The sequence below is a fragment of the Vulpes vulpes genome, chromosome 15 (genome assembly GCF_048418805.1).
Source record: "Vulpes vulpes isolate BD-2025 chromosome 15, VulVul3, whole genome shotgun sequence".
NCBI classification, from domain to species: domain Eukaryota; kingdom Metazoa; phylum Chordata; class Mammalia; order Carnivora; family Canidae; genus Vulpes; species Vulpes vulpes.
Genome location: NC_132794.1, coordinates 100,798,170 through 100,811,431, shown reverse-complemented (window position 1 = coordinate 100,811,431; position 13,262 = coordinate 100,798,170). Strand labels below are relative to the sequence as shown.

At 42.8% G+C, this 13,262-nt stretch overlaps 1 protein-coding gene across 1 annotated transcript in view; it reads left to right on the top strand.

The window, feature by feature from the left end:
• Nucleotides 1–13,262, top strand: part of LOC112914554 (guanylate cyclase 2G-like) — a 45,250-nt gene that overhangs the window by 26,469 nt on the left and 5,519 nt on the right. Inside the window, 6 exon segments of the mRNA XM_072738137.1 lie at nucleotides 1,548–1,732; nucleotides 3,148–3,303; nucleotides 9,794–9,971; nucleotides 11,592–11,732; nucleotides 12,622–12,739; nucleotides 12,742–12,819. Of these exon segments, the coding sequence (XP_072594238.1) occupies nucleotides 1,548–1,732; nucleotides 3,148–3,303; nucleotides 9,794–9,971; nucleotides 11,592–11,732; nucleotides 12,622–12,739; nucleotides 12,742–12,819 (856 nt within the window).

The following is a 13,262-nucleotide window of genomic DNA, read 5'->3' as shown; positions in this document are numbered from 1 at the left end:
ACCCCTGCGTACTTCTGAAATGCAGTCAGCCCTGCCCACTTAGCCTTCATTTCACTGCTGCTAGTCTGCCTTGGGAAATCTCAGAGAAATACCAATAACTCTCAATCTGATCCTGCTTCAATTGTGACAGTTCTCATTTTCAAATTTATCTCCTCTCTATCTGTCCTTCCCAAATAATTTGCTTCCCTCCTCGAGTCTAGGTCTTTAAGATGCTCCCTGCCTATGAAAAGATCTGTGTGCTCTGCCCTCACCTCCTTGCCAAATTAGTGTGCTCTCTGCCTTGGTGACTTACCCTTAGTAAGTTCTTTCCGTTGTCACTCTTTCTTCCATTCTAATCATGCTCTTGCTTTGGATTCCTTAGGATCAGGCTTGCCTTGTACCACCTGTGATCCGTAGCTAATATAGGCTCTTATGTTCAGGTCTAAGCATTAGATTTTTCTTTTTCTTTTAAGGTCCACAGGTGACTTTAATGGGCAGCCAAGGTGTGGAACAATGTGGGGGGGGGGGTTAGGTGCTCTCAGGCTGTGTGCACATGAATCTCCTGTGGATCTGGTGAAAATGCACAGTCTGCTTCAGTAGGTGGGGGCAAGGCCTAAGACTCTGCATTTCTGCCAATCTCCCAGGTGATGGTGCTGCTGGCTCCCAGGCTTGATTTCAAGTAGTGGGCATCTAGGCAGTCCCATCTCATAGATGGTCAAATTGAGGCCCAATGAGATAAAGTATCTTGCTTGAAGAGACCGAGTGGTAAAGTGGAGACATGAATGCAAATCTTCAGACTCTAGTGTTCCTTCTGGGCCTCTTCATAAATAATGGTGCTTTATTATCTATTACAATAATAATAGATATAAACCCTTAAAACCACAGTGGATGACATGAGAATTTTTCAACACTCCTCATTTTATTGCCTTTCCCTTGCAAAATGCTCAAATCGGACCTTTAAGCGTGTATAATAGAGTATAATATTCTGTTATTATAGAATCATTCTATGTAGGTAGGAGTAGAATATAATTTGTGACATGTAGATAAAAAAGAATATTCTTAATTACATAGTGTGTTTCCATATTGTCAATATACTTTATCATATTTATACACATTTTTCATGACAATTTATGGAGGGTATTTACTTTGTGTCATGGACCGTGTCTGGTGCCTCATGTACATTATTACATTTATCCTCCATGGCCATCCTGTAAGGTAGGGATTATTGTTACCTCCATTTGAAGGGAAAAAAATGAGGCCTACAGCATAAAGTAACTTGCTCTGTGCTCTTAGAGTTGGGATTTCAATTAAGGAGTCTGACCACTCAGTCAGCCTCTATTTTATTTAGCTTATTTATTTTAGGCTGGCCTTGCCTTCATAGGTCCACACTGGAAGGCCAGAAATAGTCTTCCCCAATCGGGTGACCCTACCCAGGTTGACTCATGGGCAGGGGGCTGTGTCAATAGCTCTAGAACAAATGAACATGGAGATGGGCACATTTCCCTAGCCTGAGTCTGTGTTTCTGTTTCTTCCAGCAGGGTCCAGGGGCACCTGCTCTAATTCATTAGCTTATTTTCACTCTTTCAGGGCATGCCGTTCCTCCACAGGAGCCTCCTGGGGTCCCATGGCAACCTGAAGCCTTCCAACTGCCTGGTGGACAGCCAGATGCATGTGAGGCTGACTGGCTTTGGGCTGTGGGAGCTCAAGTCTGGCCGGACCTACAGAACATACAAGGGACCAACAAACTATTTGGGTAACTGCTGGCAGACCCCCTGGCTATCAGCAGAGTGGTAACAGGGCGCCTGACCCCACCTCTTCCTGAAGCTCACTTGCACATGTACCCACTCGCAGGAGCCCTTCCTCTGGAGCTGACCGAGTGGGGCTGTTCTACTCACCCAAGGAAGCAAGATCAAAATAGCCTCCAGGGTGGTGAGTCCATGGTGTGGTGTCAGAGTTAGGAGGCTGGGTCTCATCCTGGTGGAGCTGGGCAGCCAGAAGCAAGTCACTTCCCTTCTCTTTAGGCCTCTGTATTCTAATGCATCATCATCCTGTGTCCTCACTCAGCACGCACTATCTGCAGGCACTTTAAAGACGATGAGTGCCATCCTCTTGGTGCTCCAGTTTCACTTGAGAAGCTTTAAAAAATACGTAGGTGGCTAGGTCCCGCCCCAGATCGACTGAGTCAGAATATCAGAAGGTGGAATCCGGGCATGGGCAACTGTATGGTTTTTTAAAAGCTCTCGAATGATTCTCATGCCTCGTTCAGGATAAGACGTTCTGCTGGTAGTCCAACCCTCCTTTGCGTTTGTAAATGCAAACGGAGGCTTGGACTCTTCCTACTAGTCATCCACAGTTAACTGAGCACCCTGGAGTCTCACCTCACTAGTATCCCAAGGCCCTGAGCACCCCTCTCTGGAGCAGCCCCTTGCCAGCAGCCTGGCTGTGCCCATATGGGGAGTTTCTGTAACGTAGGACACCTGGATGCCTTCCTGAAAAAGACACAGTGGGAAGTTCTGAAAACCTGCTAGTAGCCGCCCTATTTCCCCACCCCTCAATATATTTTCTTTTAGCGACTGTAACATACAATGAAATAAGCCTATAAACCTCACAGCAAAAAATTAATTGTAGGTCATATAAACTATCCGGAACACAGAGATCTGTAAAGCCAGAATGCGGCTTGGTGGTTCCCCAGGGCCGGGGGTAGGAGGAACAGGGAGCGGCTGCTTGATGGCTATGGGATTTTACTTTGAGGCCATGGACATGTCTTGGAACTAGATAGGGGGGCTGGTTGTACAGTATTGCGAATGTACCACATGCCACTGAATTGCTTGCTTTCGTGGTTAATTTTATGTCCTAGGAATCATACCCCAATAAATTAGTTTCTAAAATGTAGACAAGACAGAAAGGGCAAAGAAAAATGAAGACGTCTTATAATCTCACAGCCAGGTGTTAGCCACAGTTGACACGTTGTTGTGAGAGCCCTTCCTGGCTGTTTGCTCTGTATTTGCATACCCAGGGATCCCCATCTGCCCTTCAAGTTAGGGGCCTTAGGGGCTAAGGGGCTGGAGGCTTGCAATTATTCTGTGCTTCCCTGAGAAAGAGGGGTGGCTTTTCTGGTTCTGCTTGCTCCTTTCCCACTGCATGCTTAGGACACATCTTGCTTTGCAGAGTTCCACTGGACGGTCCCAGAGCTGTTGTGGCTCCCAGAGGCCCCCTGGTCGGGCACCCCAAAGGGAGATGTTTACAGCTTTGCCATCCTGATGACAGAGCTGATCCACCACCAGGACCACGGGCCTTTTGACGATCTCGATGAGGTGCCAGATGGTAAAGATGAATGAAACTCTTTGACAGGCTTTGGTCTAGTTTTTATTAAAAAAAAAAATGTATTTGTTTATTCATGAGAGACACAGAGAGAGAGGCAGAGACACAGGCAGAGGGAGAAGCAGGCTCCCTGCAGGGAGGCTGATGCGGGGGCCCGATCCCAGGACCCCGGGATCACAATCTGAGCCAAAGGCAGACAACCGCTGAGCCATACAGGTGTCCCTTGCTCTAGCTTTTAAATGCTGGGTTTGTTTTTTATTTTAACTAAATGTTTATTACTTTATGGTTTATTTCATTGCTTTTCCTTTCTAAAGTCTATGGTGTTTTTTTTTAAATTAAAAAACTAGAGGCAGTTGGCTTATAAAAACAATCGTGGAATTTGGAATTACATACTTTATTCTATTACGGCATTCAGGGTGATCCTGTTGGAAAATGAGATAGGTCCCAGCACTTCTGTTCATGACATCCTCTCCCGGCTTTCCATTTAGGGAATGAAAGCTAAGCCCTTACAGTGGCCTGCAAGACCACCGAAGCCCTCTCACCTGGTCTCTGTGACCTTCTTTATTAGTGCCCTATGGCTGTAATAAGTTAACCACAAACCTGCTGGCTTTAAATGATGGAAAACTATTTTCTTATGGTTCTAGAAGGCAGAAGTCCAAAATCAAGATTTGGCAGAATTTTGCTCCCTCTAGAAGCTTTAGGGAAGATCTGTTCTCTGCCTTGTCCGGTTTTTGGTGGTGACACTAGACTTCATCGGCTTTTGGCCAAATTGCTTCAGTCTCAGCCTTCACCATAACGTGGGTTCCTCCTCTGTATAGCTGTCTTCCATCTGTGTCTTATAAGGACACTTGTCATTGGATTAGGGCCCACCTGGAAATCCGAAATGATCTCCTTAACCCAAGATACTTAATTATAACTGCAAAAACCTTTTCTTCAAGTAAGGTTCTGGGGGTGAGGACATGGACATATCTCACTGGGGACCACCATTCAGCCCAGTATGCTTTCCGAATCTCACCCCCCCCCCCTGCTTTGCTCCTTTCATTCATTCATTGCTGGCTGTGTGCCTCCCTCATGCCAGGCACCTTCCTACCCCAGAGCCTTTGCACACATGATTCCCTCTCCTTGGGTAACTCTCACCTCATATTTGTATATACAAATTTACTTTATTCTTTCTTAAGGACTACAAGATTTTTCATTATAAGGGCATGATGTTTATTATCAATTGATACACATTCTGGTTGTTTTCCATTTTTTTGCTATCATAGTTGCTACAATGAGCAGCCTTGTATCTTTGTGGACATGAAATTGAAGAGATAAATGTATTTTAATTGTATTTAATTTTTTTTTTAATAAATGCTACCCAATTGTCTCTATAGGATATATTCAGGCTTATTTTTGGCTGAGTTGTCTCTTAACACACATCCTGTCATGGGGTTAAGGGAAGAAGTAGTGGGAGATAAAGCAAAATTTGATCAAGATTGATAAAATTATAGGAGGCTTAACCCCTGACACCATTATTTTCCACCTTGGCCATATAAATTGCTTCAGTCTCTGCTTTCACCATAACCTGGTGAAATTACCTGGGGGACTTTAAAAAGTGCTGCTGCCTGGATCTTAGCCAAGAATATTCTGATGTCATATGTCATCAATCTGTGCAGCTGCCTGGGCATCAGGATTTTCTGGTAATTCCAATGTGCAGCCCACGCTGAACACCACTGTCTCAGAGTGAGCCCAAGGAAGTGTGCATCTGTTGGTTTCTTTTTTTTTTTTAAGATTTTATTTATTTATTCATGACAGAGTGAGAGCGAGAGAGAGGCAGAGACACAGGCAGAGGGAGAAGCAGACTCCACACAGGGAGCCCCACGTGGGACTCAATCCTGGGTCTCCAGGATCACACCCCCAGCCAAAGGCGGTGCTAAACCTCTGCACCACCGGGGCTGCCCCGTCTGTTGGTTTCTAAGTAAACTCAGCTCACCTTTCTCTCTCGACTTTTTTTTTTTTTTTAATCATTTTGCCTACAATTTCTAGCCCATTCCTAGGGGCCAATCTCAAGTCTCATCTTTAGATCTTCATGCATTCCCTGGAGACTTTTTTCAAGTCAGGAGCCTTTCGGAATGTATGTGGTTGCTTTAAAAGTGGATCCCAGTTTTTATTTTACGGCCAGGTGAAATAGAAGGGAGACTAATCCAAAAAGGTTCATCCCAAATCCAAGTGCTACTGATGTTGGAAGCAAGAAGCTGTACAGATCTTCCCAGGCTGAACCCAACCAGGAGCCCATCCACAGGTGCCAAGCTCAGGGCCATTGGATTACACCAGTTGGGGTGGGGAGACCATACACAGTTGGTATGTTTGCCTTTCACTGTAGTCCTATGCTCACATAGTTAAATGAAAGGTGGCCATATGGGATTTTGTATACACAGGACTGCAACCAGGAAAAGTACAAGGTGCACCTAATTTATGGGCAAATACACTTCTTCTATTAACTTCTTGTACTTCCCTACAAACAATCCTGGTACTGGGAACTGAATAGATATTGATTCTCTGCACATACACGACCAGTGGTTTTCCAATATTACTAGGCATCAGAATTACCTGGAAGGCTTATTAAAACACAAAATTGCTGGGCTACCCTCAGGGTCTCTGTCTCAGCAGGTCTGGGGCGAGGCCTGAGAATTGAGGTTTTTATCAATTTCCCAGATGATGTAGAAGATCTACCATTTGAGAGGTACTGACCTAGTGTGACTCTGGACTAGCAGTGTCAGCCTCCCCTGGATACTTGTTAGAAATCCATATTTTCAGCCCCAACCCCAGGCCTTCTGAGTTGGAAACTCTGAAGGTGAGCTCAGAATTTATGTTTTAACAAACCCCAATCCCTGATTCTGATTGCGCACCAAAGTAGAATGATTACAGTAGAGTGACCCTGGATGGTTAAAGATTACAGGATGGCTGCACATTACTAGCTCATAAACGTGTGTACTCTGAGGTGCAGACCCACAATTTGAATCTGAACCCATGGTTCAAAGTTTTATATCATTTTATTTATTCTTTCATGGCATTTCTTAAAGCTAAATATGGGGAAGCAGAGGATGCAGCAATACTAATTCTCCAGTCACTTCTTTAAAACTATTGTTGTATGTAATATTCCTCAGCCATTAGAAATGACAAATACCCACTATTTGCTTCGACGTGGATGGAACTGGAGGGTATTATGCTGAGTGAAATAAGTCAATTGGAGAAGGACAAACATTATATGGTCTCATTCATTTGGGGAATATAAAAAAAGTAGTGAAAGGGAATAAAGGGGAAAGGAGAAAAAAAATGAGTGGGAAATATCAGAAAGGGAGACAGAAGATGAGAGACTCCTAACTCTGGGAAACGAACAAGGGGTGGTGGAAAGGGAGGTGGGCGGGGGTGGGGGTGACTGGGTGATGGGCACTGAGGGGGGCACTTGATGGGATGAGCACTGGGTGTTATGCTATATGTTGGCAAATTGAACTCCAATTAAAAAATATGTAAAAAAAAATAAATAAATCACACAGAAAAATAAAACTATTGTTGTACAATGTCTCAAATTACAATTTGTTTGGGACCAAACAAAACAAAACAAAACAAAACAAAACAAAAACCCCACAATTACTCACAGTATATCCTTTTTTAATGTATATTTTTTCAGGTTACTTTTAGGCATTAAAAATGTGCATTTAAACACAAGTATTTATATTGACAAAAACAAGATAATATTTTACACAGTTTTGTGACTTGTATTATTAAGCCACACTTTGTTCAGATGTCCTTAGTTTTCTGCTTTAGAGAAAAGGAGGGAAGGAAGGGCAGAGGGAGGAGAGAGAGAATCTTAAGCAAGTGCTGAGCCTGACATGGACTCGATCTCACAACCCTGAGATCATGACCTGAGCCAAAATCAAGAGTCAGATGCTTAACTGACTGAGCCACCCAGGCACCCCCAGATTTCCTTAGTTTTTAACCCAATGTTCTTCATACCTCAACATCCTATCCAGGACACCACACAGCAATTAGCCATCATGTCTACTCTATGCTCTTCAGGAATGTTTCTCAGAGCCTGTCCTTAATTTTTACGACATTGGAATTTTGAGGAGTACTGACAAGGGATTTTGTAGAATGTTTCTCACTTGAGATTCATCTGATTATTTTTTTCTTCATGGTTAGACTGGGCTTATCCTTCTTGGGAGAAAGTCCATGGAGGGAAATTGTCGTGTTCGTCACATCATGTCAAGGGTACAGCCAACCAACATGACTATCACTGTCGAGCTGGACCTGGATGAGGTTTGTCAGGTTTCTCTACTGTAAAGTTACACCTGCTTTCCCCTCTTCCTGTATGGTCCTCTTAAGAAAGAGGTCACTAAAAAAATAAAAAATAAAAAAAATATATATAAAAAAAAGAAAGAGGTCACTATGTGAAGCCCACACTTAAGGAGTGGGGAGTTGTGTTCCACGACCTTGAATGGAGAATATCTAAGTAAATTGTTTGAAATTTTTCTCCACAGGAATTTATTTGTTCTCTCCCATGTATGTGTTTATCCAATTCTTGATATTAAGAATCGGATAAACACAATATCATTGTATTGGTATTGCATTATTATGCATATTTATATTATAATATGTGTATACATTTGTATATTCCATTATATATTTATTTTATCCTCGGAGTTATCATCTAACACGACTTTATTTTGTTGCTCAAATTGTTTCATCTTTGACCATGCCATTTCAATTGGCTTCTATGTACCTTTGACATATATCCATTGCTGTGTTTTGACTTATTTTGTTAAGGACTGCCTTACTTCCTGGCGGTAGAAGATGCTCAGTCTCATCTTGTACTACCCTGTCATGACCCTAGAATCAGCCATTTCTTCAAGGCCTCTGGTTCTTTTTACTGGAGAATGATATTAGAAACCAAGCCCCAGATGCTGGGTGTGCTAGCTGCTGCTGGGGTGATGTTGCTTTCAGCACCTCCCAGTGGACTGAGCAGGAAATGCATGTGTGTGCACTAACCTCTGCGTACCCATTTCCATATCTGTATCTACTCATCTGTATCTATATTAAGCTAAACACGAGTTCATACTGACATTTCCAACATCATTGCCACATGGTTCATTTATTCTAGTCTCCCTATCGCTTATCCATAACCTCCCTTTTCAACAGTGAGATCCTGGCTCCCACCATCTGCCATCCATTTATTTATTTATCCAACCGCAGCATATGTGTGTAGGACTTTCAGAGTTGTTACTCTGTCCCCTTGTGAGAAGCAATCTTGCCGACTAAAATATCGTGATTGTGAATGGGTTCTTTCATTTAGCCTTAATGATCTTAAGTCATTCTTTTGTCACGGTCTTCGTTTATTCTGGGATTGTCCAATACCCTAAATGACATTGTTGAGGATTTTGTGTGCACAGAGAGGTTTACTCTCTGTGCTGTAAAGTTCTGTGGGTTTTGACAATTACATAGTGTCATGCTCCCACCTCTACAGTATCATATAGCATAGTCTCATCACTCTAAAAAAATCCCCCATGCCTCACCTGTTCAACACCTTCTCTGCCCCAAACTCCTGGCAGCCTCTCATCTGTCTTCTATCTATATAATTTTACCTTTTCTAGAATGTCATATAGACACAACCATACAATATGTAGCCTTTTCAAACTACTTTTTATACTTAGTATAACATGCACTTAAGGTTCATTCATGTTGTTACACCCATAGTATTTTTTTTAATTTTTATTTATTTATGATAGTCACACAGAGAGAGAGAGAGGCAGAGATACAGGCAGAGGGAGAAGCAGGCTCCATGCACCGGGAGCCTGACGTGGGATTCGATCCCGGGTCTCCAGGATCGCGCCCTGGGCCAAAGGCAGGCGCCAAACCGCTGCGCCACCCAGGGATCCCCTACACCCATAGTATTTTTATACCAAAACAGGTATACATTGTTTTCAAATGATTATTTCCTCTACAAAACCTGGTTAATCAGAATGTTTAATAAATGTCAGTAGAAGTCAATGCAGAAGTGAAAGAACTAGATTTACAAAGTTGGACACGGAGGCAGCACGTGGGGGTAACACTATTTTTCATTAAAATAACTTTAATGTGCCATTTCATATGGAATGCAAATTGTATAAGACGCACTTTGGGAATTTCCAACCCCAAATTCTTATACACTCCTGAAGTCACATAGACATATGCTTTATTTCAAGAGAACTTCTATTAGAAAAAAAGAACACAGCTTAGTCTAAGAACAGATTCATTAGAAGGCACTGACATGTTTTACAGATGGACTTTTCATTTTCCGGGAGGATTCAGAATATTTCTCATCAAATATTCAGATTTCTCCTACATTCCAATTTGTTCAATTTATTTAAAAATTCAGTTTACAGATTTAAGAGCACATATGTGTAAAGTGAAGTGTACTAAATGGCATGAAGTTTGCAGACATTTGGCTATCTACACCCCACATGAATTTCAGAAATCATCAAACGAATCAAAGACCCCATGGCATCAGATCCACTTCGACCTTCCCTGTCTGAGGAGGAGGGCAATGAAAAGATTGTGGTCATGGTGAGAGCATGTTGCGATGAATCTCCAGAGAAGAAGCCCACCTTTTCCTCCATCAAGAAAATTTTACGAGAAGCCAGTTCCAAAGGGTGAGTCGGATGTGCAACATTTTCTCCTAATCATTTAACCATTAGAATTTTAAAACTATATGGCTGTGATTGCTCCTGTGTGGTTCACTCCATTCATTCATTCATTCTTCCACTCATTCATTCATTCATTTTATACCCACTCGATGCCTGCCACATGCAAAGCACTGCGTTCCATGCTGGCTAATGAGTGATAAATTCTGCCTTTGTTTCACAAATGATACAAAAATGTATCAGACATCAGCACTTCCATTGTCCTCCTTTGTCCACTTCAGATATCACTAATCAATCAAGGCTCCCTTTCCCAGGGAATTGTGACATAACCCCAGAATGTTTCCCAAACCAGTATTCCAAGGGTCATGTCTCATCCGTTGTGACTGGACTATGGGATAAAAAATAATTCACCAGCCTTAGAATGAGTCATTAACTTAAATTATTCATGCCCCTCTCAAACAATTTCCTCAAAAGTAGTTTGCTTCATATTAGGATAATTATGTCATCTTTTGGCACATTGAACATATGCAGGCACAGCCGTGTTAGAAGTAGCTTGAGTTGATAGAAGAGCCCTGGGCTGGGAGTCTGGCATCTACTCTAAACTTGGCCATCCTGCTATGCATTCTTAACGCAACAGCCCTGTACTCTGCATTCTCCACACCAAAATTGTTTTAAATGGTATGTCTCAGGTCAATCACAACTTTATTTGTTTTAAAGATTTTATTTATTATTCATGACACACACACACACATACACACACACACACACACAGAGAGAGAGAGAGAGGGATCCCCTCAATCACAACTTTAACTCAGGAAATCTGGTTTCCCGTGTTAAGGTGAGTCTATTTCCTATGTAAGCCTCAGTTTCCTCATATGAAAAAAGAATGATTTTTTAAAGACACTTATAAAGCAAGAGCCTACAGGATCTAGAAGTGGGGATCCCTGGGTGGCTCAGTGGTTGAGCATCTGCCTTTGGCCCAGGGCATGATCCTGGAGTCCCAGGATCGAGTCCCACATCGGGCTCCCTGCATGGAGCCTGCTTCTCCCTCTGCCTCTCTCTCTCTCTGTCTCTCATGAATAAATAAATAAAATCTTAAAAAAAAAAAAAGGATCTAGAAGTGCCCCTTACATCTGTCATCTGAAAAGAAAATGGCTGGTATTATTTAGGGGTAAAAAAAGACCTGTCCTGTCCTGAAATCTGCATCTTTGACTCATGATCGTGATGATGATCTGGAGCATATTGGGAAGTGGGGGAGGCCACCGTTTGCGGAGTGCCTGCTGAGTGCCAGACACAACTTTCGATGCTATGTACCCATTATCTCTCTGAACCCTCAGAATGACCCTGGAAGTGTGTATTGTTTTCCTCATTTTCCAGATGAAGAAACTGGTGCTCAGGGAAATGAAGGGTGCAGGTCAAGGTCACAGAGCTGGTCGAGGGCAGTCTCTGTCCTGCTGCATGGCCTCATTGTCATTGTCATTTCACTGCTGTCCATTGGCAGCACTGAAGTAGGGAACCTTAATAGCAAGACATATTTTCTTTTCTTGGAATGTATGTTTGGAAGTTCTGCTCCACTTTGGCCCTAAAGCTCTTGGAAAAAGGTGTTAATTATGGGGGGTTCTTTTAAAGCCACGTGAACATCCTAGACAGTATGGTGAGCAAGCTGGAGATGTATGCCAATCACCTGGAGGGTGTGGTGGAAGAGAGGACCAACCAGCTGATGGCAGAGAAGAGGAAGGTGGATCGGCCTCTGTCCACAATGCTGCCAAGGTATTCCACAGCTCGGGGCTGGCTTTCCAAAGGACCCAGGAAGCAATAGCATCTCTAAGAGGCTCCACGTAGACAGGATAGCCTTTTTTCACCTTTAATAAGAGGAAGTCAAGTCCTTCTAAAATGGGTCAAGCATTTTGCAGGCATTTTGGTCATCCTGTAAAAGAAGATAGAAGCAAAGGCTCTTGAATTCATGAAACTAGACAATGTATTTTACAGGAAAGATGGTGGCTGCAACAGCCGGAGAGCGACCACTAGATGGCGCTCTGGTCTCATGAGTCTGATTATTAGCTAACTCCCCAGTATTTCTGATCTATTCCAAAACCTTTCTTTGCATAATACAATATGCACCCATGACTTCAGACCCCAAAACTCGCTTCATTTTTGGCTCTGATTGCATCTGTACACTCTCTAAACACTTGGCAGGAGCATCTGCTATTAAAATTCCAGCACCCTTCCTGTGTGTCTTGAGGAAGAGACAGGGTCGGGGATTTGAAGGCGTTAATGCGAGACTGGTTAAAGCAAAATTACTGACTTGTGGGTTGGTGGTTGCTTACTTTTGCTCCCACAGCTGCAGATTGAATCTTTACAATCCAACTCTATAATCAATAGAGGAAAATGAGATGCCCTCAGGGAGAAAGTCTTTATCGTAAGGGCATTTCTGTGACCTGCTTCCACCTCCTCCAATTTATACTCACCAGTGGAAATGTCTCTTTAGGTAAAATGCAGGGAGAGAAATGGGAGTCAATCCCTTTAGATGATGGAATTTTGTTGACCAAAATCCCAATCCATTGAAACAAAAGGTCTAGAAGGATGACTTTGGAGGGGTTTGTAGGAGATGGGATAAATTAGAGTCTATTCAACACCAATCCCTATTCTGTGGTTTCAGCTTCATCAGAGAACAGCTCATAGCTGGAAGGTCCATAGAACCAGAACATTTTGAGTCTGTGACAATCTTTTTCTCTGACATTGCTGGATTCACAAAACTGTGTTCCCTCAGCCCCTCCTCCCCTTGCAAGTTATAAAGCTCCTTAATGACATGTAGAGTTTATTTGACCAGATCATTAAAAACTATGATGTGTATAAGGTGAGACATCTGGCTCCTGGGTTGGGAGGGAACACGTTCTCCTTGTCAGCTGACTCCAGGGCATGAGTGAGGGTGGACCCAGCCCTTGATGTCAGCCAGGGGAAGGCTCTGTTTCAGGCTAGCGGTCCATCTTGGTTCATGGCAGAAACTCAATATTTTATTCCTGTTTGTTTTCTTGGAAAAGGGCTAATGATTAATCACAGATGTACGTCCTTGTCAAGAATCACCAGTTGCTCCTTGATTCCTTCCATTATTTTATCTCACAGTAAACACATTTCCAAAGAGGCACTGACTTTCTACTGACTTATCCCTCCAGCTTGCTTCTGAATATATTTCCTTTGTATTCAGAGAATCTCATATTTACTTTATTAAAAGTTGTCTTTGGACTTTGTGTGAATCTCACTTCTGTGGCTGTGAGCCTTAGCAAGGCAGGTGAAGACCGA